This window comes from Pituophis catenifer, unplaced genomic scaffold, assembly GCF_029215685.1.
Source record: "Pituophis catenifer annectens isolate HBS135680 unplaced genomic scaffold, rPitCat1.0.hap2 SCAF_1, whole genome shotgun sequence".
NCBI classification, from domain to species: Eukaryota; Metazoa; Chordata; class Lepidosauria; order Squamata; family Colubridae; genus Pituophis; species Pituophis catenifer.
Genome location: NW_027256881.1, coordinates 313,374,435 through 313,398,997, shown reverse-complemented (window position 1 = coordinate 313,398,997; position 24,563 = coordinate 313,374,435). Strand labels below are relative to the sequence as shown.

Below are 24,563 nucleotides of genomic sequence, written 5' to 3'. Positions count from 1 at the left end.
ATGGATGAAAACATGACAAGGCTATAGAAATCACCATCACTTGGGATATGGGAATCTGGTAGAAGGTCATCCTTCAGCAAGGTTTTTCCCCTCCCTAATTTTGTTTAGACGTCAACTCTAATGGATTTTACGAAGTTTCCAGACTATATGGAGGGACTCGGAGACAGATTCATGGTAAATAGTTTATTTTCCTGTCCTTAAATTTCCCCCTTAAGTTAATATATTTGGTAATATATGAAACATATAATACTCCTCAAAATTTATAAAACAAATCATATTTCTTTACATTCAGTGTTACATACTGAAGTACAATAATATTTTGTATTATCTGGCAGAGACCCAGTTTAGTATAGTGATTAAGACACCAAGCTAGAAATCGGGAGACCGAATTCTAGGGACCAGAGGTTTAGTCTTTCAAGCTTTTGGACTCATGCTGGAACCCATCTTCAAGGAACTTCTCTCTAGCAGAGTATGTGCTATTCTGTATGTGGCATGTATACAGTGCCTGGTTGTGTGTGGCTTTTTAGTTATTGATCTGGAGTTATTGATTGAGTTATTGTTGGCCAGCTATTAAGTCATTAACTGTTGTTTCCTTGTGTTGCCAAGCTCTTGCCTCCTAAATACTTGATAAACTGGTAATAAATCAAGCCCTCCTAAATCTGAAAACTTGGAAGACTAAACCTCTAGCCCCAGTAATCCATCCAGATTGGATCCTGCAACATTGTCCTGGGACATGTATATTTGTTTGCCATACTATCTAATTTGGCCTATGTCGACCAGTAGAGTAGATATAGTACAGGCAAAAGAAAAGAGGACTTCATTTCACAGCTAGTTAATGGGTAGAACTGGCTACCAACAGCTATAGAAAGTATATATCATTTTCCAGCTTTATAGGGCAGATACAATGAACAGACCGTAGTTGTCCAATTTTGTTATCTTGACCATGGTTTATGGTGTCCAAGATTGATGGGAACTGGACTCCAATAGTATAATGAACCTCTCCTGAATTAAGATAAAAAACATTAAAAACATTTGTAACATTAAGATATTACAACATAATACATTAAAAACAGTATAGAAATTCATGGAAAAGAACTCGGTCAACCAATATGGTATTTATACGTAGCTTACATTCTGGAAGATCACTTTCTGAATACCAAGTGGTGGAAATATTTTTTAAAATCTGTTACTTTCTTGTAATCAAAAGTAACAATAGTTATGCACTGTTAGAAATATGTTGTAATAAACTTATTTTAAAAAACAGTATTTTAATAAAGTTATTAGCCATTAACCAAGTTATTGGTTCTTTTCTCCAAATTAGAAATGTACAGTGGAATCTGGGACAAGACCAAATTGTGAAGCCAATTTTAAGGTACAGAATGCTGCTTCTAACTACAACCCTTCCTGGCCCTGAAGGTTGGAGGAAGTAGAGGGGAAAGTCTTTGCTTTGAAAGTTCCACAGTGAGATTTTCAAGCGCACCCAATATTTTGTTATCAGAGTTATTAATCTAAAGGGAAGTAAAGTTCAGAGTATCTACCTACTCTGAAGTAAGATGCAAATGGGACAATTGTAAAAATTATGGTGATAAATTTTATGTTATTCTTTTATAATAAGAATTATATGGTTTGTATCTATATGTATTAGACCACGGGTGTCAAACTTGTGGTGTCACATCGTGACGTTTTCCCCCTTTGCAGAGCTGGGTGGATGTGGCTTGCACATGAAGCATCCAGCCCGCAGGCCGCCAGTTTGACACCCCTGTATTAGATATATATATATATATGTGTTGGAATAATATTTGCATTAGGCAAATATATACAGAATTGTTACTAATATTTTTTTTTCTTTGTCATATATCACATTTTTTGTTTAAAACACTTTTTATGTGTTCCCTTTTTCATCTTTGGCAATGTATGTATCACCATCACTATTTATGCCAGAGGTGGGCTAACATGGCTGGCTCAGGAATTCTGGGAGTTGAAGTCCACAAGTCATAAAAGGGCCATAGTTGCCCACCCCTGATTTATGCTTTGTTGTTATTAACAAATGCAAAAAAAATGCAAAAGAAATTAACAAGAATTACATGGTTTAATTGGTTAAAACTGTCACCTTGGTTGAGTTGGATGACTATAGAAATTAAATAAATAAATTATATATATATATAATTATAAATTATATATATATAATTATAAATTTTATATATATGTATATATATGTATATGTATATATATATATATATATATATATATATATATATATGTGTGTGTGTATGTAGAAGAGGCGATAGACATCATGATCTCCGGAACGTTTATGTATATGTATGTATATATATATATATGTGTGTGTATGTATATATGTATATATATATATTTGTTTTCGTAGATTTTCACGGGTACAGGTGTGCAAGTCTTGGTATATTCTGGTCTTCTCCCGTGTAAGATTGAGAGCACTTTGGCAACATTTCAGGAGAATCTCATCTGCCATCATCAGGCTTATGCAAGGGGTCTTCTGCAGCAGCTGCAGTTACTACTTCCATTACTATTTCAAATCTGTTTTATACACTGCTCACACAACTAAAGGGAACACAAAACTACTGTATGTAACGAACAACTTATTTAATAAGGCTATTTCATTCATTCAGATCTCGGATATCTTCTGCTTGTGTTCCCTTTATTTTTTTGAGCAGTGTATGTGTGTTTGTGTGTGTGTGTGTGTGTGTGTGTGTGTGTGTATGTGTGTGTATGTATGTATGTATGTATGTATGTATGTATGTATGTATGTATGTATGTAGGTCTTTGTTTATTCGGGTTTTCTCCCGTGTAAAATTGTTTTATGTGGGAGAAAACCCAAATAACCAAAGACCTACATACAAACACCCGCGAAAACCTCAGAAAACACACACACACACACACACACACACACACACACACACACACACACACGTATATAAATGTTCCAACTGTTTGAAAAAATGATTCAGATTTTTGTGCAGGTTTCATATCATAGGTTTTAAGTAGCCCCTTTAAATAGCATTTTTAGGAATGAGGAGCCATCTCAGCTTGATTGCATTGACTTGCCCTACTTTGTCTGGTAGAAGGGACATGCTCCAGATCCCATCAGCCAAGGAATAGCAGCTGGCAGGATCTAGGAGAAGAGCCACGTGTGCTCTGGCTCCTGTCCTTTTGGAACATTCTGTCGTGTCAGGGAATTTTGGAAGTGGCTAGTAGACTAATAAGACATCCCACCTCCACCCCATGCATACTTTAGTTCTTTTATTCGCCTTGTTCATCAGAACTGATGAAGCTCCTTGGATGCGAAGCGAAATGCCCTTTTCAAGGGGGAAAAAACATTTCTTTCTCAAGAAAAAAACATAGTCCAGTTGCCTTTTGAAGGGGGGGAAAAAGCACATTTGAGATGTGTTGATGGGATCTGCAGTCTTTTGAAAAAACAGGAAAATAATGGATCCATTTCAGCTCAGTGGTTCTATTATTTGTATGGTACCTTTTCAAGCAATTCATGTAACAGTATATTATTGCAAGGTTCCAGAGTAATTTTAGGCAGGAACAGATCACGGAGTTTTAAAAATAGCTCTAAAATATTCTTGTGAGTTTTTATGAACTAATTTTGTGTGAAACAGGTTATGCTGCATATGCCTCCAGATGGACTCCAAGAAAAAACAGGTCATGTGGCACATGAAGTAGGTTTGTATATTTTTCAGCTTTATTATATAATATTTCAATCATTGTCAATTTTATAATTGGACCAAGGCTTGAATGGAGCTTAGAGCCTTGTATTATAATCATAGGATGTGTTTGAAACAGTGCAGGAGATGAGTAACCATGTGCTCGTCCTTCTTAACATGAGTAATTAGGACAAAGCTGGGATTTTGACATATACATATAAATTTGCATTCTTGTTTGCCATCTGAAACTTTCTTCCCCAGTTTGTGTTGAGACTATAGCTCCTAGAATTCCTTTCCAGCACACTTTCCAATTCTTGGATTTATAGGTACAACACAACGGAGTCATTTGTGGCAAGTAAATTGGTTAGAAGGTATTCTCTAATCAGGATTGAAGATGTAGGACTAAACTACCAAATTGCATCTGCCAAAGAATGTAGGTGGACAGTGCATATGCTTTCCATCTGAGGATTTCACGCCAAGAATGTTGGCAACCAATTACAGGCATTTTATTCTCTGCATCATCAGGGTTTCTTGGCAGCAAAGGCCAGGAAATGCCTGCCAGTTCTGAAACCTCCAATGTGAATAGCTCTTAGATCCCAAGTCAACATCTAAATGGCTGGTTACCATAGATCTATAAAATGTCTTAACAAATTGTAATTTTTAATGTGACAAAAGGAAAAAAATATATTAAATGTATGTCTGGAGGGTAATCATATTAACTCCAATTCATTTTTTTCTAGCTTAAATATAAACAAAATTAAGCTAATTTAGTATTTGTTCTACTTTCATTCACAAGAGGCCTCCCTCTGACATACAGTACTATTTAAAGAGCAACTATAGCTCTTGAATCAGAAAAAAACCTGAGCATCCCTGTTATAAAGTCTCAGTCTGCATCAATTGTGGCTCATCAAGCATGAGTTTGGCCTATAGACACAAAACCTGATTTGCCTCTGGACCGTTAGTCTTACCGTCTCCTGAATTATATTAAGCTTCCTTTATAATTCTCCTTTTCCAGTCCAGTTCTTCTATCCGCTATAAACAAACAGATTGTAAAATGTGAAAATGGGATTTATTGCACATTGACTGGGATCCAGATATGTGCATGTATCACATTGCAATGGCTTTGAAAACGATGCTGGACCATTACTGTAATTCTTCCATCACTCCAATATTTTTTATAAATGTTTTCTTTAACAGAGCCTTTCTCCAATGCAAGTTCCATTTATTGCTATTCTGTGTCTTTGTTCCCACAAGTGCTTAGCTGGATCAATGGGAGGCTCGTTTGATCCACACCCTGGAATTACATTGAGCCCTAACTATGCACAGGATTGAATTAACTCCATCAATTGAGAAATATCTACCTCCTGTTAGCTTGCATGGTATGCCAATTACTAATCATCAAAGACAAGGAGGAGAGGAAAACCCACAGAAACAGAGAGCTTCTTCATGGACTGCACTTACTGCCAACGCCCGTCTCCCTCACACAGATTGACTGTAAAACATGCTCACTGCTACCTCCCTGGACAATGAGGAAGTGGCAAGTGAGGTAACGAAGCCTTGACAATGTTCTCCTCTTGCAAAGACCTGGATACCAGACCTATCTTGGAGAAAGTGACTAGAGCTGATGTTCTAAAAATGGCCATTTTGGATAGCGTTCTTGCATTTTGTCAGAATTACTGCTAGGAAAATCTTGACTGCATTGAGAATATGGTAGTTTGGTTTAATGCAAGACAGTACTTAAAACGAGATGCCAGTTTGGACCGTTAGTTTTGTAGTGAAAGGTAACGAAAAATCAAAGTTTAATTGGGCCCAAGTTGAGTGAGTTACTTTTCAGAGAAAGATATTTGCGTAGTGTCAGAACAAGAAATTATAAAAAGATAAAAAGAGAAAATTCCAAGCAGGAGAAATGTAACACCGAAGCAAATGTAGGTTTTCAAGTTTAGAATTAGGTTTGCAATCCAAGGTCCTTGCTGCCCATTGCTGGTACCCGGAAGAGATTCTGATGATGGGGCAAAGGCAGCAGGCTAGATTCCTGCCCCATCAAGCTTCCTGAGATCTGTCAAAAGAAAGGGATGGGGGTTGAAAGCCTTTATCTTCTTTGAGTTGGAGTTATTTCAGCATTCCCCATTCTAGGAACCAGGAACAAGTTTGTTATCAAATATTTCTATCCTGGTACTCCACAGCTGAAGCCAAATTTCAGTTTCTATACGTTAGATGAAGTGGAACTCTGGAAATTGTAACCGAAGAGCATTAGCATGGGAAAGTCTGAAATATGTATCATGGTGCTTGATGTTTATGGATCTCCTTGGCCATCTATAAAATGGGGTGTGTAAAATGGATATCTGTAAAATAGCACCTAAGTTCTCTCTATGTTTGCTATTCTTTCTTTTTAATAAAATAATATAAATTGAATGAAAGCAAATCCCCATCTCATTGTTTGCAGAAGAAACACTTACTATTATTGAAGGAGAAATTACTAACTCTTCTCTTGATAGATCATTGGAAAGTGGTACCATAGAATCATAATCAAAACATATTCAAAAGCCTGATCAGCCTTAACAGCCTTTTTATGGTTCTTGTTCATAATTCCATTATATCCCCAACTGAGTCCAAATCAAGATGAAAGCAACATGGACAAATGGAAATAGCATGTAGACTTATATATTGCTTTGTAGTGCTTTATAGCGCTCTCTCTCAGCAGTTTATAGAGTCAGCATATTGCCTCCTACAATCTGGCTCCTCATTTTACCAACCTTGGAAGGATGGAAGGCTGAGTCAACCTTGAGCCGGTCAGGATCGAACTTGTGGCAGTGGAAGGCAGAATTACCCTGCAATACTGCTTTCTAACCACTGTGCCACCACAGCTCTAAAACTGTATAAATAGAACACTATTTTTTACATTTGATAATTAGCATATGCTTTACATATGGAAAGAGTTCTACTCAAGCCTTATTTAACAAAGTTTGTACCCCCAAAACGAGAGCAAGGCTATGTCAAGTATGTCTGTCCACCAATAACATGCACATTGCTAAGCTCCTCTAGATCAGGGGTCTCCAACCTTGGCAACTTTAAGACTTGTGGACGTCAACTCCCAGAATTCCTCAGCCAGCAAAGCCGGCTGAGGAATTCTAGGAGTTGCAGTCCACAAGTCTTAAAGTTGCCAAGGTTGGAGACCCCTGATCTAGATAACTAGATCAGAGAGACTCTATTGCAAGTGCAGCTATGTGAGACCAAATCTTCTTCCTATCAGTGCATGAAGCCCCCTCTCTGCAAGAATCCATACTTGGGTCCTGGGTTCTCTATCAAAAGCAACGAAACAAAGATTAGCCATTCGAGAAGAAATGGCCAGCTTGGAAGGACCTTCTCTACTTCAAAATTTAGCAGCTAGTTGTATTTTTTTTTTTAAAAAAGCCTACAACCGTTGACCATTTAAAATACCAATGAAATAACTTCTTACCTCAATGCACTTGTTAAAAAACTTCCAAGGCTAAAGACAAAGATAATCTCTTTGCACAACCATAACTATATGATGACCAAAGCATTTCCTTTCTGGTTCTTTGCAGATCAACAGTGGAAGAGAAGAAACTGCACCAAAGGAGCATTTAATGTCATTGCCACAACTGGATCCATGAAACTGCGGAAAAGAAGGACAAACTTGACCCACAAGGTGCCTTAAGGGCTTTCTCTTGCTGGGTGAGAGGGAAAAGGGTATAAGGCTGGTCATACCTGAAAGATACAGATAGTGGCAAGTCTTGTGTGCCAGAAATCTCCTCCTCTCCCCAATGTTGTTTTCTTTCAAATCATTTCTGCTCACATCATAATACAGCAAAGTTGGTATGTTGTAAGTCCTTACACCAAGGTAGAATGCTTAGAATAGAATAGAAGAATAGAATAGAATAGAATAGAATAGAATAGAATAGAATAGAATAGAATAGAATAGAATAGAACAGAACAGAACAGAACAGAACAGAACAGAACAGAACAGAACAGAATTCTTTATTGGCCAAGTGTGATTGGACACACAAGGAATTTGTCTTTGGTGCATATGCTCTCAGTGTACATAAAAAGGGGTTAAAACACAGAAGTAAAAGCCACATATTTACAGTCAAAATTAGTGTATAACTAAAGCAATTAATTCAAACTTGGAACTGTTTAAATAAATCTCCCCGGTGTGGTGTCATCCTCCAGAGGAAAGTCTTGATTGGGTTGTTTCAGTATTATGGAAGTTAGGAACAACATATCTCGGTGGCACAAAATTGGAGGAAACATCTTTAGCTCCAGAATTGCCTCCCAATCTCCTGATGGGCATCTGAAGGGTAGGAACAAGTTGTACTGGACATGGCTATGGAGATTCTCAGTCATCCAGGTCATGGTTGTCCCAAAGGTGCTTTTTCAAGAGGCAACTGGGCTTTCGGAATTTTCTTTGAAGCTGTTTTGCTTCTCATCCAAGAAGCTCATCAGAGCTGAATAAGCTTCTTGGATGGGAAGCAAAACAGCTTCAAAGAAAAACCAGAAAGTCCAGTTGCCTCTTGAAAAAGCAGCTTTGTACTAGACATCTATGACTTCAGCCATATTGCAACATGGAAAAATGATAATGCAGGTTTATATAATACCAGTAGGTTTGTTATAACCTGCTTGATATAGTTTTGTATTACTTCCTCTAAGAAAACATTGAAGCTCATACCCACTTTTAAAACAGAAAAATAATAATTGAGACTTCTTAACTATCAGGGGAAAGAGAATTCCAGAGGACAGTGTCACCACAGGCAAAGACCCATTTGAGAATATCTGCCAGATGCCAATCTGTAAATGATGGCACAATTGTCTTTTGCTAAGTATCCAAATTGTCCAGATTTATAATGGAAGATTATTTGATATTTATCCTCCTCTCTCCTGAGAACAGAAGCAAGTTCAACTGAATCACACGCCCCTTGTCTTCTCCTTTGTCATTAGTCACTTGGAGTATGTCGATAGATGACTTTGAATAAAAAAATTCATAGCAGCAACTAAATATGATAAGTCTAGCATGCAAATAGACATTTGTCGTCTAATCAAGCCCTAATTGAGTGATAGGCAATTATCACAGCAACTATTTTTGGTTTTCATTAAAAATGCAACATGTAGAGTTGCAAGTAACATCACTGGTTTTCCCTACAGGTTGATTTAGTAGATATTCACTGGCTGATGGAGAATATATTGTTGTTGGTTTTTTTAAATTTAAAAAATGTTTTATTATGACACAATATAACAATCATATAACATACAACATATAAATATCTCTTCTTTTTTCAACAGTGTTTCTTCGTGGTCTTCTTTCCATTTTGTATCTATCCTTCCATCTCTCTAGTACTATTTCCTTTTCTACATTGTCCCTTTTTCTTTGATTACATTGTATTTTCTAACACTCATAATCTTAATTTTTACATTTCTATACATTTATAATATACATAATTTATACTTTTAAATTCTTCCCTGTGTATATTATTCTTTATTTCTAGACTCAAGCCATTCATACCATTTATTCCAAAATTATATAATAATCTGTTTCTTCTTTTTCTTTAATTTCTTTTGTTAATTTATCCATCTCGGCACATTCTAAAAAATTTTCTATCATTTCTTTGTCTGTTGGTATCTTTTCCTGTTTCCAATTTTGTGCATATTTTGGACAACTATAAAGAAATGGCTAGAAAAAATAATTGATCAACCAATTGAAAGAAAGCTGGAAACATTTTTGTTAGGAATATTCACAAGAACATACACCAAAGAAATAAAATATCTGATTCTACATATCATAACTGCCGCACGGAGAATATATTGTTAATGGTAGGAACACTGAGTAAAAAGATCTGTTGAGCTGTTTCTCCTAAATACATACCAGAAAATATTGCTCTTACCACATGCTCTTTATTTGAACTTCTGATTACCTGAATGGTTTAGATTCCTTTTTCTCCCTGTGCTTCATCCTTTTGGTTGAAATATTTATATAATAATATACCTAATGGTGCTTTCTTCTAACAGCTTTCAGATTCTGGTGGCAGATTCTGGGAAGAATTTTCAATTCATCTTGATCATACCACAAGCTTTTCTAAGTACTCCAGGCATCAAAATGCCAATGTTTCCGTCACTGATCTGATAGAGGAATTGAAAATAGAGGACCAAAATTCCCTGTCTGCACTGCCTGCAGTGCGGCTTCCTTCAACAGAAAGTCCCAACGACATTGATATGCAACCCACCAGTGATCTCCAAACAGCAAATGAGATGATGAATCTTCCCCAAAGATATTCCAGGACTGCAGAACCTTCCACAGGGTTGGGAGCTTTTACTGATGCAGCAGGACTGATACCTGATCACCCCTTGCTCATGGATGTTGAGTTTTCAGAATCTGAAGGACTGACATCAACTCCTGCGGTGGCTCCTTTGCCCCTGCTCGCAGGATCTGATGGTGACATCGTGATGCATGATGAAACAATGATCAGGAAGTCAAAAGGGATACCAATTCTAGAACGAGTTGGGGAAACACTACGGCAAAAAAAACTGCGTGTCACCCAGGCTTGAGGTAGAAAATGGATATTTGTTAATATTACATAGAATAGAAGAACAGTGACAATATGTGGTGGGTAGTGCAATGGAAGAAAAAAAATTTTTTTTCCCACATTTTGTTCCTTTCATTTTTTTTTCTTGCTGTTTTCTTTTCTGTCTACTAACCTTTTGTAAGTAGAAAACTTGTCCATTTTTTGTGTGTGTTCCATAGCAGACATGTAACTGGGCAGACCCCTACATTTCCTTTCAGGCCCCGTCCAAGTTTACTGGAGGACAGAAAATAAAAAGTAGCCCTCCTTCCCAGTTCCTTGGCTGCCCTACCCTAAGACTTTTGAATGAGCTACAGACTGTTCCAACTGTCTTGGATAATAATTCTAGTCCTGCTTGGAGATGATGGGAGTTTCAGTCCCACATACAGTAATTGAAGAGCAGAAGATTGAGGACTGTTGAGAAAATATCTATACAACCACATAGAATCAATAAACTGACTTAGCAAGGTGGCAACTGTTATTAGAACCCATTCTCTCTCCCCCCCACAAACAATATAGGAGAACAAAATCCCAAGTATTAGCCACTGTTAGCCAAGTGTTAGCCGTTGTAATGATGTTGAGGTTCCAACTGATGAGAATGTTCATGTTTTCTTCTTTAGTAGTGTAACAGTTAAAGAGAAGTCTCTTATTTGTGTATTTATACTAAATTGGACCCAGACTATGTTTGCATCAGTAGTGGGATTCAATTATTTTTTACTACCGGTTCGGTGGGTGTGGCTTGGTGGGTGTGGCATGGCCTGGTGGGCATAGCTTGGTGGGCATGGCAGGGGAAGGATACTGTAAAATCTCCATTCCCACCCCACTCCAGGGGAAGGTTACTGCAAAATCCCCATTTCCTCCCAATCAGCTGGGACTCGGGAGGCAGAGAATAGATGGAGATGGGACCAGTCAGAGGTGGTATTTACTGGTTCTCCGAACTACTCAAAATTTTCGCTACCGGTTCTCCAGAACTGGTCAGAACCTGCTGAAACCCACCTCTGGTTTGCATCCTCAGAGAGAAAACGTCTGTCTAACAACAACATGCACATTTCCATTTTTAACCCACAGTTCCTCTGAGCACATATTTTATGTTTATGTTTTATGTTTGTTTTGTTTTATTAAATTTGTATACCGCCCTACTCCCGAAGGACTCAGGGCGGTGAACAGGCACAGGATAAAATACAGAAATACAAAAGTTAGAAACAATTTAAAACCAAATTAAATAATTTAGCCCACGACCATTAAAATCCCAATAATTTAAAACAAATTAAAATTTCAGTTTAAAAAATTTAAAAGAAAGGGGAGAAAATTAGGCCAGGCTGGCTTGCTGGAATAAGAGGGTCTTAAGAGCACGGCGGAAGGTGCGCAGATCCAGGATCCTCCGTATCTCAGGGGGGAGCTCGTTCCAGATAATGGGTGCCCCCACAGAGAAGGCCCTCCCCCTGGGGGCCGCCAGTCGACACTGCTTGGCTGACGGCACCCGGAGGAGCCCCTCTCTATGAGAACGTACCGGCCGGTGGGAGGCTGTTTGTGGTAGTAGGCGGTCCCGTAAATTTTATCCAAGGTTTCAGACTTACCATGTCATGCAAACTCAAAATGATGCATTTTTGGATTTTTTTAACCATATCTCTGATAAGCAAACATGAACACAGTGTATGTTATGTTAAGCATGCTGTGTACATTCTTACATGCATCCTACATTTAGTTGCCTTTTTCTATGATTTTTTCTTACTGAGTGCAGTTTTACTATTAGGAAGCACCAAAGTTCTGCATATTCTTAATAGTTTTAATTTTGTGACAATGGAACAATACTGAAAATGGCTTATTGTCTCACTTTCCATTTTTGCAGTGATGTTGAAATGAATCACACGGCTCCTTCGGAGTCTTTTCTACTGTCTGTGAATGCTTAACTCTGATGAGCATAAATGGATTTTCACAGCTTCACAAATAGACACGTTTTAAAATAGCTGCGGTGAAATAAAAAAAAAGATGGGGAACAAATGTATAGCTGAGTTTTTGTGTATGTATGTGAAAAAAAGAGATTAAATATCAATCAATCAATCAGAATAGAGCTGGAAGAGACCTTGGAGGTCTTCTCCTGCCCAAGCAGGAGACCCTATACAAAGCTAATATAATCCTTGGTTGTATAAACAGAGGCATAGAATCAACATCACAGAAAGTATTAGTACTGCTTTATAAAAACCTTAGTAAGGCCACATCTGGAATACTGCATCTAGTTTTGGTCACCACATTATAAAAAAGATGTTGAGACTTTGCGAAAAATGGAAAGAAGATTAACCTAAGACTGTCTACTGTTGACCTCACCCCATTCCTAAGTGGTCTGTAAGGGGCGTGCATAAGAGCACCAGCGTGCCTACCGTCCCTGTCCTACTGTTTCTTCTATTTATACCTATTTTATGTATCCAATCCATGCTTATACTTATTACCAAATATGTTTTTGACAAATAAAATAAATAAATAAATAAGAACAAGTAGGATGATTAAAGGCCTGGAGACTAAAACATATGAAGAATAGTTGCAGGAGCTGGATATGGCTAGTCTAGAGAAAAGAAGGACTAGGAGGGACATGATAGCAGTAGTCCAATATTTGAGGGGCTGCCATAAAGAGGAATGGAGTCAGATTATTTTCCAAAGCACCAGAGGGCAGGACAAGAAACAATGGATGGAAACGAATCAAGGAGAGAAGCAACCTGGAATTAAGGAGAAACTTGCTAACAGTGAGCACAATTAACCAGTGGAACAGCTTGCCCTCTGAAGTTGTAGGTCCTTCATCATGAGGTTTTTAAAAAGAGATTGGATAACCAATTGTCTGAAATGGTATAGGATCTCCTACTTCAGCAGGGGGCTGGACTAGAAGACCTCCAAGGTCCCTTCCAGCTCTATTCTGATTCTGATTCTATTCTGATTCAGACTCATTGGAAAAGACCCTGATGTTGGGAAAGATTGAAGGCAATTGGAGAAGGGCATGGCAGATGAGATGGTTAGATAGTGTCATCAGTGCAAGTGGGGATGACTTTGGGCAGACTCCAGGAGACAGTGAAGGACGGGGGTGGGGGTGGGGGGCTGGCTTGCTGTGGTCCATGGTGTTGTGAGGAGTCGCACACGATTTAGTAACTGAACAACAACAATCAAGACCAACACTATCATTGGAATGCAAGATATTATACATCTAGAAAAAGCTTAGCATTATAGTAGTCCTCAACTTATTGAGCCACAATTGAGCCCAAAATATTTGTTGCTAAGCAAGGCAGTTGTTAAGAGAACTCTGCCCCATTTTATGACCTTTTTTTGCCACAGTTGTTAAGTGTGCAGTTAAGTGAGTCATGTAGTCATTAAGCCACTCTGGCTTCTCCCATTGACTTTGCTTGCCAGAAGCCGGCTGGCAAGGTTAGAAATGATGATCACATGGCCCCAGGACAATGCAACTGTCATAAATACATGCCAATTGCCAAGCATCTGAATTTTGATTACGTGATAATGGGGGTGCTACATGATTATATTTTTTAAAACCAGTCATAAGTCACTTTCATCAGTGCTTCTGTAACTCTGAATGGTCACTGAATGAATGGTTATAAATCAAGGGCTACCTGTATACAGTGGTGGAATTCAATTTTTTTATTACTGGTTCTGTGGGCGTGGCTTGGTGGGCGTGGTGTGGCTTGGTGGGCGTGGCATGTGGGAGTGGCAGGGGAAGGATATTGCAAAATCTCCATTCCTTCCCAACTCCTGGTGGAAGGATATTGCAAAATCTCCATTCCTTCCTAACTCTGAGGCCAGCCAGAGGTGGTATTTGCCCGTTCTCTGAACTACTCAAAATGTCCGCTACCAGTACTCCAGAACCTGTCAGAACCTGCTGAATAGCACCCCCTGCCTGTATATCTCTTCTCATCTTCTAGTTTGGGAGATTAATTCCCAGTTTCTTGACTAATTTACGATGATCGTTAAATAACATCATTCTGAGTCTCTTGACAAACGTTTGCAGTAGTTTGCAAGTATGGAGTTTTTATCATCTTTTCCAATCTGATGCTGTCCAGATGTGCTGAATTATAATTTGCTCAATTGCTCTGCTTGGGGTGCATCGGAAGCATCTGGATGGCTAAGGTAGGTGGACTTGCATGCTATTTTTTTTTTAAATGACAATTTGTATCTCCTAAAATTCCTACTTGTAGTAACAAAGATGGAAAATGAATACTGTTGCCTAGGAATTGCAGCCATTTTGAAGTTAGTCAGAAAATTATTTGTCATTAAAATGTTTTCAATTAATATCAGAAATAAGTTGAGGGAGAAAGGAGAGCAGAGTAACATTTTCATGCCTTTACTGATAGAATTCTGATCTACGTAAAAGAATAACTATTACAAATCAAACTAAGACATTATTATTTGTTCAATTTAGATACTGTCCATCTCGCAGAGTGACTCTGGACAGTGTACATTTAAAACATAAAAACCATATAAAAATAAAATACCTTTAAAAAGATAAAAGCAGGGATAAAATAGGTTGAAAGTCAAAAGGTGGGTGGAAGGCACCAACCCCTCCCCCTCCAAGGGTTGTGTGCTACTAAGTAAGCCTCATGCCAGTGGGCAGAGCCAGGCTTTCAAACTCCTTCAAACTGCTACAAAAGGCTAGGACAGAGGGAGCCTGCCCCACCTCTGGGGGGGAGAGTATTCCAGATGTGGGAGCCACAGCAAAGAAGGCCCCATTCCTGGACTCTTGTCAGTCAAATTTCTTTAATCAAAGGAGTCCATAACGTATCTTCCCTACCTTCCCTTCCTGGCCAAATGGGATGGGCTGACATGATAGGGATGAGATAGTTATCAGTCCAATGTAACTGTTGTCAATTGGAAATGGGAATCATAATTGGCATGGGGCTGTGAAAAAATTGCTACAGATATTTGGTTAATATATTAAGCCAAAGAACACCTTCTATAACAGTGTTTCTCAGCCTTGGCCAAGAGGAATGATGGCTCAGTGGCTTAATGATGCTGGAGAACGCTGTGCTCCTGTGGTTTGAGTCCTAGCACTGTGTGGTAGGATGAGCTCCCAACATTTGCCTCAGCTTCCGCCCACCTATCAGTTTGAAACCATGTTTTATGCGAGTAGATAAACAGGTATTACTTAAGTGGGAAGATGAGCCAGCACTTTGTGCGGATGGTCAGAAGCCTGCCAGCGCTGGGCCTTCCCGGATCAATGTCCATTTGTGAGGTGGCTTTGTTGGAGGGAGAAGGTCCCTGAATGCTGTTCGTTTTTCTTTCTGGTGTGGAGCTAGCTCATCCCCTGGGGTGCACCTTGGAAAGTGCGCGAGCATGAACCAAACGGACTACCAATCTTAGACAGCCAAACTACTATGTACTCTGCATTGGTATTGTAGTCTCCTGGATAAAGTAACATCGACATATGCTAAACAAACAATGATTGACCAAACAAACAAACAAGCTAGCAAGCCTTGGCCACTTTAAGATGGATGGACTTCAACTCCTAGAATCCCCCAGCCAGCATTCTGGAAAGTGAGGCCCACACATCTTAAAGAGGCCAAGGTTGAAAATTTTTGTTCTATAGTTATGATATTGGCATGACATAAAGTGAAAAAAGAAATCACAAAGGAAGGAAGGAAAGCAAACATAAACATGAGTTTCTAGTTCCAAGAGGTCATAGAGTAGAGGGAAGCATGATAGGAAGAGCATCCATTTCCTCCCTCTTCCATAGTTTTTCTAACTATAGAGGTGGGAATTAAATTATCTGGATTCATCTGAAGACTAGAAGGTTCCTGAACCTTTCATAGTAGAACTGGGGTCTTTTTTTCAGCTTCCCATGAAAAAAAGAAGTTCACGTAAAAACTTCAAGAAATTCTTTTTCCCTTTACATTTGGCCATTTTGAACTCTAGAGCTTTTGGAAGGAAGCACAAGTGCAGACACTTAAGATAATAACTTAAGGCAGGAAGGCTAGGCAGATTGAGAAGCAGCTACATTTGTAGGTGAAAAGAAAAAAAAGAAAATGGCAACCTTGCAGCAAAGGACACAAAGGAGAAGGAAGATAAAAAGTAGGAAACTCATGGAAGGTAAGTGCTCAATACCACACTGCTTCCTTTAGATGTATGTATGTATGTATGTATGTATGTATGTATGTATGTATGTATGTATGACCAAAACCCTCAGTTCAAAATCTGGGTTCTCCAGCTAAGTCTGGGAAAGAGCTCTCTGTGACTGAACTTTCTTGGACAGTGGCCGTTCCTGCTCCCTCCAAAAATTTGGGGATTGTTGGTTTCAGCCTATTTAGACTCGGGCCAGGCAATGCTGAGGCCTTCAGCCCTCAGTAGGGCTGAGTAGGACCATGAACTTTGCCAATGGCCATTTTTATTCTTGCAATGTTTTAAAGGAGTTTAATCTTGGTCTAAAGATTGTTTTTTATGGGCTGATAATAAGTTACAAGAAATACACAGCTGTTTTAATATTAAGGCTTCAAACCCCATGTTATGTTTATTACATATAGGTATATTAGGAGTCGGTCAATTCTTTTGAAACAGTATTTCTTTTGTTTGTTCTTCAAAAAATATGCTTGGAGCTAATTTAGGCTAATTTAGTAATTTAGCTACAATCTTGCTCTTTATAATTGTTTATAATTGTTTGAAATTATACTTTTTTACATGATAGGCAATACGTGAGTATTTTAAGACAAATAAAAATATGAGCCATAGTTTGTCTAATAGATGAAGTTACGCTTGTGTATCTTATGCCTTATGGATAAGTACATTGTTGTTTTAGGCTTTAAGTTAAATAATGGCAAGTAAGTACTTCTTTATAATATGTATGTACAGTATATGTCATATGTATACATATCTGTACATATACATGGCCTGCAGATATCCATCATTAGATGGCAACAGAGAAAACTCTTATTTCATAGCTTGGTTGCTCATCAGTTATAACTGGGACTACAGAATAACAAGAGGTTATTGAATAACAATGGTCGATGTTTTCCATTAACCATTAAATCAAGGAGTGTATTTTTTTCTAACCATTTTTTCTATTCTTTTTCAATAGTGTCATGTGATTTAGTGAATGCAGAGAAAAAATCTGCTGATATAGAACGACTAGCTTACAGATACACGGTAAAGTCATTTTAAAATGCGATGTTTCAAAAACAAACCCAGTTAAAAATTGATTTATTTCACCTGGATTATTCTTGGCTTTAAGTGAATTGGTTAAAATGTCTACACCTCCACAAATGTGAGGCTTGCATGAAGCAGCTGCCATGGGACCATCTGCAAATGTAGAGGAGGGCAGGTGAAAGCAGCCCTCTAGGGCAGGGCTCTCCAACCTTGGCAACTTTAAGCCTGGTGGACTTCAACTCCCAGAATTCCCCAGCTAGCTTTGGAGACCCCTGCTGTAGGGTATTTGTGCAATATCAAGCTCTGTTGCTACTTTTATAACATGCTGATGTTGCCTGCCTCCAAGAGTCAATAAACTCATAGCCTTCAAGGCCAACTCAATGGCCTTCTTAGCTTATTAGTAGAATGATCTATTGAAGCTAAACAAGTCTGAACCTGGTTAGTACATGGATGAGAGACCTCTATGAACTCCAAAACCTGAGGAAAAAATCCACTTTATTCTTATGGCCAGGGAGACTATCTGGACATGTTTGCAAAGTCCTTAATTTATTTATTTATTTATTTATTAGATTTTTATACCGCCCCCTCTCCCGAAGGACTCGGGGCGGTGAACAGCCAAAGTTAAAAACATACAATATAAACAATTAAAATACGTTTAAAACAGAATTAAATCTAAAATGGCTCCCCAATTTAAAATGCCTTACCCATACCCCTATAAAAAGACGAATTTAAAATTTAAAAATTTAAAATTTCCACATTTAAAAAGGGGGACGATTTAGGCCAGGCCAGCTTGATAAAATAGAAAAGTCTTAAGCGCGCGGCGGAAGGTGCGCAGATCCGGGATCCTACGTATCTCCGGGGGGAGCTTGTTCCAAATCGTAGGTGCCCCCACAGAGAAGGCTCTCCCCCTAGGGGCCGACAGCTGACATTGTTTGGCCGACGGCACCCGGAGGAGCCCCTCTCTATGGGAGCGTACTGGCCGGTGGGAGGCTATTGGTGGTAGCAGGCGGTCCCGTAAATAACCAGGTCCTAAGCTATGGAGCGCTTTAAAGGTGATAACCAGAACCTTGAAGCACACTCGGAAGACCACCGGGAGCCAGTGCAGCTCGCGCAGGAGAGGTGTCACATGGGAACTCCATGTCGCTCCCATCACCACCCGCGCGGCCGCACTCTGCGCCAGTTGGAGCCTCCGAGTGCACCTCAAGGGGAGCCCCATGTAGAGAGCGTTGCAGTAATCCAGACGAGAAGTAACGAGGGCATGAGTGACTGTGTGTAGGGAGTCCCGATCTAGATAGGGACTTAATACTATTAAGTATTAAGCTTGACTTTAATATCGCTAAAATATCCCTCCTGAAAGCTTAAGTTGAACAACATGATACATGTTTGACCTCCCATCTTTTCTTTAGATGGGAATGGTGCATCATTTATTTCTTGAATAAACAAACATGGAGGTCCTCTCATCATTTTGTGAATCTAACCAGGGTAGATCGTAGATGAGAGTTTGGTGTACCATATGACATCCCCCCCCCGGTGTGTGTTTTTGTTCAGATTTAAGCAAAATTTAATGCGCTTTGGGATCTTAGCAATGGTTGAGTGACAGCAGACAGGAATGTCCAAATGGAGCTTTCTTACCTATTGTTTAAATCTAAATAAAAAGACTATGTTAGAGGGTTGAATTGGGAACTTTAGCAATACTGTTATCACCTTTTGTAGTAAGAACTAGGATTAAGAAATGAGATTCATGCTTTTAAAATAAAATTTCCCATTCCCTTTGCTTCTCTCTTTCACAGCAAAAATGTTCTGTTGACTCCAGCACCGGATCTGACTCTGATGCTAATGTAGAGGTAAGCTGCCCAATTGATGAGTGAATGTAATGTACCTCTCCATGGGACTGAAAGGCTATATATTTCCCATTCTGATTCCACCTAGTAATCATATTTTATTACATAACATTTCTGTGGTAGGACGATCAATAGGTGAAGTGTTTCCACCAATATACTCTTTTTTAAAAAATCAATCTTAAAACTTGAGGTTGGACATTCAACCATGGCTTTTCATCCAGAACTGAAGCAGTCCTCATTTATTTCATTTTATTTCCAGGGGCTTATTGTGCAGGCTGTGCAAGCTATGCTTTCACAAAGCCTGATTATCTGGAGGAATGGGGTTAATTAAATGGGATAATTTTGTAACCCCCCCAATGCAAATTTGGCTAATGAACTCAAGGAGACGTTTGAGAAATTTAGAGGTGATAGTTCAATAAGGTTACTTTATTATGTGTAGAATAAATTGAATTAGCATTTTAAAATGTAGGATGTTAATTAGCAACTTAGCTATTTGTAGAGTTTACCATTTGTTGCATACCAAATATGCAATAACAATTGTTTGCTTTAGTTTGTGGATCCTTACGATGGAGACGATGAAGAACTCTCAAGCAACTCAGACTATGATTTGGATTTTGATAACTCACCAGTGGTTTCTCTTAGTGATGCCATCATAGAGGGACAGGCAAGAAAATACCATCTGCTGCAAAATTCATCTGAACTGCTTCAGACTACAGAATCAGAACCACTCTGGTTTGCGACACCAAATTCTGAAATGTCAACTTCTGAAGATACATTGCAGCCCATGTTAGTTGATTCTGACTACAAATTATGCGAAGTGTTAAATAGCAACAAAAAGCAAAGACGACCTGCTCCAGAATCTGGAGAAAAATTAAGAAAGAGGTTGCGGGTGATTTGAGGTGTCAAATGGCTTCATTTAGTATAACTGAATGTGAATTTGGCCAGGGATGAACAGGTATTTTATGTTGCTGAATATTTCCACTGCAAAGGGCAAACTGGTGGCACAAATAAATAAGGTAGAAATTTAAATGTTCAAGTATCTTTTATTTATTAGATTTATGTAACCCATCTCGTTTTGTTTTTTAATCTTTAAGTAATTCACTCCTCTGAAAGTATGCCTTCCAATCAGGTCAATATAAGAACTATTTCTGTCTTTTATCTCATTCATATTTGGAAGCTGAGGAAGAGGAACTTTTACATTAGTATGAATGAATCAAGGAGGACCCTGATCCTTTGTATGCTCTTCCTTCTTGATATAAATCAGACATATGCAGATTATTGTGAGTAAAGAAGGTATCTGACAAAGGAGAGATACTCCAAATTCATCTCTCAGGCACAGAATTCTTAGGTAAGAGATGAAAGATGATTGAAGAAAAAGGTTGGCAGGCTTTACCAAGCTCAACAAGCATTAAAAAGCTGTAAATTGCAGCTAACTAATCTTCATTAAATGTGAGAAAAAAAACTTTCATATCTGCCAATGGGAGATTTGAGTTCTCTCTCTTGAGAGAGTTTTAAAAACAGGTTGACCAGACACCTGATCAGGTACTATTTCTATACGAAGGACAATAGTGCTCCAAATACTAGGAATCCCTGCAGATTTTACTCCATTGCTGGCTATAGGGGACGGTGCTCATCTCTGTTTCAAGACCATTGACCCAGCATTGCCCAAAGACATTTATGTGGTCATGTGGCCTACGTGACATCACAAAGTGCTGTTACCTTCTCATGGAAGTGGTACCTATTTATCTACTTGTATTTGCATACTTTTGAACTGCTAGGTTGGCAGGAGCTGGGGCGAGAATGGGAGCTCATCGCGTCACATGGCGCTTGGGTCTTGAACCTGGGCTGCCGGCTGGCAAGCCCAGTGTCTTAACCACTGAGCCACTGCACTCTTCCCCAAATACTAGACCATTGCTTATTTTGTCTTGCTGCTTAAGATTGAAAAATCAGAGGAAGCAGCAGCTACCTTAAAGTTGATATACATTTTTTGAATGGCACTATGAGTGGGAACCATGTAAAGGACAGAATGGATATGTGATTGTAAGAGAAAAGTAAGTAGTAGGCAAGAAATTAATTGAATGAGAGAAAAAAAAGTTCCTTGCAATCTAATGGATAGTACATAAATCCATAAGCCATTTTTAGTTAAAAGGAGCTTTTATTATAAGCAACTCGTTTCTAGGTACCCCCAGAATCAAGTAAAACTTGAATAATATAACCTGTAACATAATGCTGGCTTTTATTGGAAGAGAAAAATCCAGATTAGATGGCCCAATGGAGAAAGTTAAGATCCAAGTCTTATATTTGCCCTATTGCTCCTAGCTTTTGCTATACATTTATTACATGAATATAAAACTACTGGAGAGTATCAGCAAACAAACGGCAATGAATGAATATCTTAAAATAATGAAGTTTAATACATAAAATCTAAAAGTAATGTAGGATATTTTTTTTCTGAAGCTCAACCTAGGTGTAGGCAAGAAACAGAACTGAGGAAAAGGTTTTGTTATGCGACTTCTTCCTTCCTGTTTAGTATAGGAAATCAACCCAGGTTTGAATGCCTTCTTGCATTACAGAATGTCATTAATTAGTATTATCTTAGCTGTTCATTTACAATTGATCTGTTCAAGAAAGTACAAACTAGAAATAATGCTGTAAAGTTGCATTTAATTATTAATTCAACATTAATATAGGACCATTTTACTCAGTGCACAGGACAGCCACACCACGCTCATAGAAGCTACGAGGATCTTCCTTGGTAGCAATTTCAAAGTCAACAGTGAAGATCAGATCAGCCCGAGTAAAGTTCAGATAAACAGGCAGGGTCACCTGTAAAATAAGTTCAGAAGTTGGTTAGGAGGATGGAAATACACAAGGAGAATGAAAACAGCATGCCTAGCTGGAAAGCATGAGTGAAAAGGCCCTTTTCTTACCACATTAGACTTTTTATCGGCATTTGTCTGTTTAATCCAGCGAAGTTGAGTTATGGGCAGTACGGTTGAAATAGCATTGGAAAGTGACAACTTGTTGTTATTACAAGTGGCTCCTTGAAGTTTCAGTCCTGCAAAGGAAGTAGAAGAATGCTATTTGAAATGGCACAGAAGTACACTAAAACTTTGCAATGTTCAAATGTACCACTTCATCTATGAGAGTGTGTGGTTAATGAATAGGTTACATATTCATTTCAATAAACGGAAGGAACTAATCCAACATCAAAGAATGACATTCGAAGCATTTCATCCGAACAACAGCAATTTTCAGTTCAGTTTCCCCTTGTCCAATTTAAAATGGCTGAAATGTATTGACTGAAAGAGCATGCAATAGCTTTCATATATTTATTCAGTTCCTCAAATCAGTTCAATGCACATTGTTCATTCATTATCCTCACATTCTACATTAACAACCATCTTGTAAGATACTTTATATCAAGAGGTGGCGACTAACCCACAGACACCCAGTGAGTTCCACTGTCAATTTGGTTCTCCATCGCTCTCAGTCTGGTACTTTGATTATAGGTAGTCCTTAACTTACAACAATTCATCAAGTGACCGTTCACAGGTACAATGGCACTAAAAAACCCTGACTTATAACTGTTTTCATACTGACAACCATTGCAGCATCCCCGTGGCCATGTGAACAAAATTTGGATGCTTGGCAACTGGTTCATATTCATGACAGTTACAGTGTCCCAGGATCGTGTGATCACCTTTTGTGACCTTCTGACAAGCACAAAGTCAATGGGGAAGTCAGATTGATGTAACAACTGTGTTACTAACTTAACATCTGCAGCGATTCACTTATCAACTGTGGGAAGCAAGGTTGTAAAATGGGGCAAAATTCACTTTAAAATGTTTCACTTAGCAACAGAAATGTTGGGCTCAATTGTGGCCATAAATTGAGGACTACCTGCATTAGGATACACAGATTCTCAAATTCTCAGCTTGTAATTGTCACATTTTAAAATGTGTAAGGCCCTCTGCCCGAATATCCCTATGGTAGTTGATCTTTCTTTTAAAAAAAATACTGTAATAGTGAAATATAAACAAAAACAAAGAAAATATGATAGAACAAAAGAACAGCTACTGAATATATATTAAGAGCATTATGAAGCCTTTCTGGCTTGTCTCCTCCGTATGTATCTCCAATTGATGGCCAAAGTGATACATAAAATGATAAAGAGTTCATTGCTGATTTCAGTTTAAGTCCAATAAACCATATTCCAAATGTCTAATTTTGTCTTGTTGTGTGATATGTTCTATATAAGGGAGCCATTGCTATTTAAATTTGGCTCTTATGGGTATAATCAGTTCAGCCATGGCAGCATATTCTCCAATTTCCGTATGAAATATTCCCTGCAAGGTTTCTCTTTTCCAGTGCTGTGCCAACTTACTTTCTTTTTTTTTTAATTTGATTTATATGCCGCCCTTCTCCAGAGACTCAGGGCGGCTTACAATGCATTAAGCAATAATTCTTCTTGAAGCTGTCAACATATATTTTAGTAAATTGTGATATTTTAAAAGTTTGCTTTCCAAAATTATACCTACTGAAAACATCTGTGGTTGGCAGATAATTTTCTTTTATTTATTTGGATCCTACCTTTATTATTTTTACAAATAACTTAAGGCAGTGAGCATATCCAACACACCTTCTTCCTCCATTTGCCCCCCAAAACTCTGTAACTGAGTGACTGGCCCAAGGTCACCCAGCTGGCTTTCCTGGCTAAGGCGAGACCAGAACTCACAGGCTCCCCTTTTTAGCCTGGTGCCTTCATTTGGACCATTTGCTCAGGAAGCTTCTAAAGAGAAAATGATTTCTTAGCAGCCACTTGGGAATGAGGCCGTTTTCCTCTTTCAATATTCCTTGAAACCAGCCACCAACATAAGGCACATACAGCTTAACAAGAGAAAGTTAACAAGTTTGCTTTCTTCTAACTGGAGAAACAAACATACAAACAAACAAACAAACAAACAAAAAGCTGGGGGCAACTAACCAGTTACTCCAAAACTGCAGGCATCCAATACTGCATTCTGAGTAGTGGTTACATTGACTTCCAGGCAGAGTTCTTCCAGGGACCAGCTGTTAGCTTGAGCTACGTATTGCCTTGTAGCAGTAATGTAGGCCTCGGGTACAAACAGGCCTCCCAGGCAGACATGGATGTTCTGTGGAACAAACGTGTAAGTAGGTTAACGTGATGGATGTCGCATGAAATCAATACTGATACGCAATTTTAATTAGAATCTGAAATTTTCTCATATTTTTTTATATACCCCAATTTCCTTCTTTTTTGGTTTAATTTCTTTAGAGCACTTGCCAAATTTTATTATCCCCTTCATAGGAATCCTAGG

General features: G+C 38.5%; 2 protein-coding genes across 2 annotated transcripts in view; one reads left to right on the top strand and one right to left on the bottom strand.

Annotated features, from left to right (window-relative positions):
* Positions 1-12,238, top strand: LOC139308118 (uncharacterized). The gene is made up of 6 exons (XM_070931566.1): positions 1-174; positions 1,322-1,372; positions 3,639-3,702; positions 7,247-7,350; positions 9,702-10,239; positions 12,102-12,238. The coding sequence occupies exons 1-5, from the start codon at positions 121-123 to the stop codon at positions 10,236-10,238; spliced, it is 810 nt and encodes a 269-aa protein (XP_070787667.1). The 5' UTR covers positions 1-120; the 3' UTR covers position 10,239; positions 12,102-12,238.
* A 9,630-nt stretch (positions 12,239-21,868) lies between these two features.
* Positions 21,869-24,563, bottom strand: part of DYNC1H1 (dynein cytoplasmic 1 heavy chain 1) — a 64,659-nt gene continuing 61,964 nt past the window's right edge. The window contains exons 76-78 of the mRNA XM_070941990.1: positions 24,209-24,377; positions 22,152-22,279; positions 21,869-22,047 (exon numbers count right to left, since the gene is read on the bottom strand). Of these exons, the coding sequence (XP_070798091.1) occupies positions 21,919-22,047; positions 22,152-22,279; positions 24,209-24,377 (426 nt within the window). The 3' untranslated portion in view covers positions 21,869-21,918. The remainder of the gene's footprint in view (positions 22,048-22,151; positions 22,280-24,208; positions 24,378-24,563) is intronic.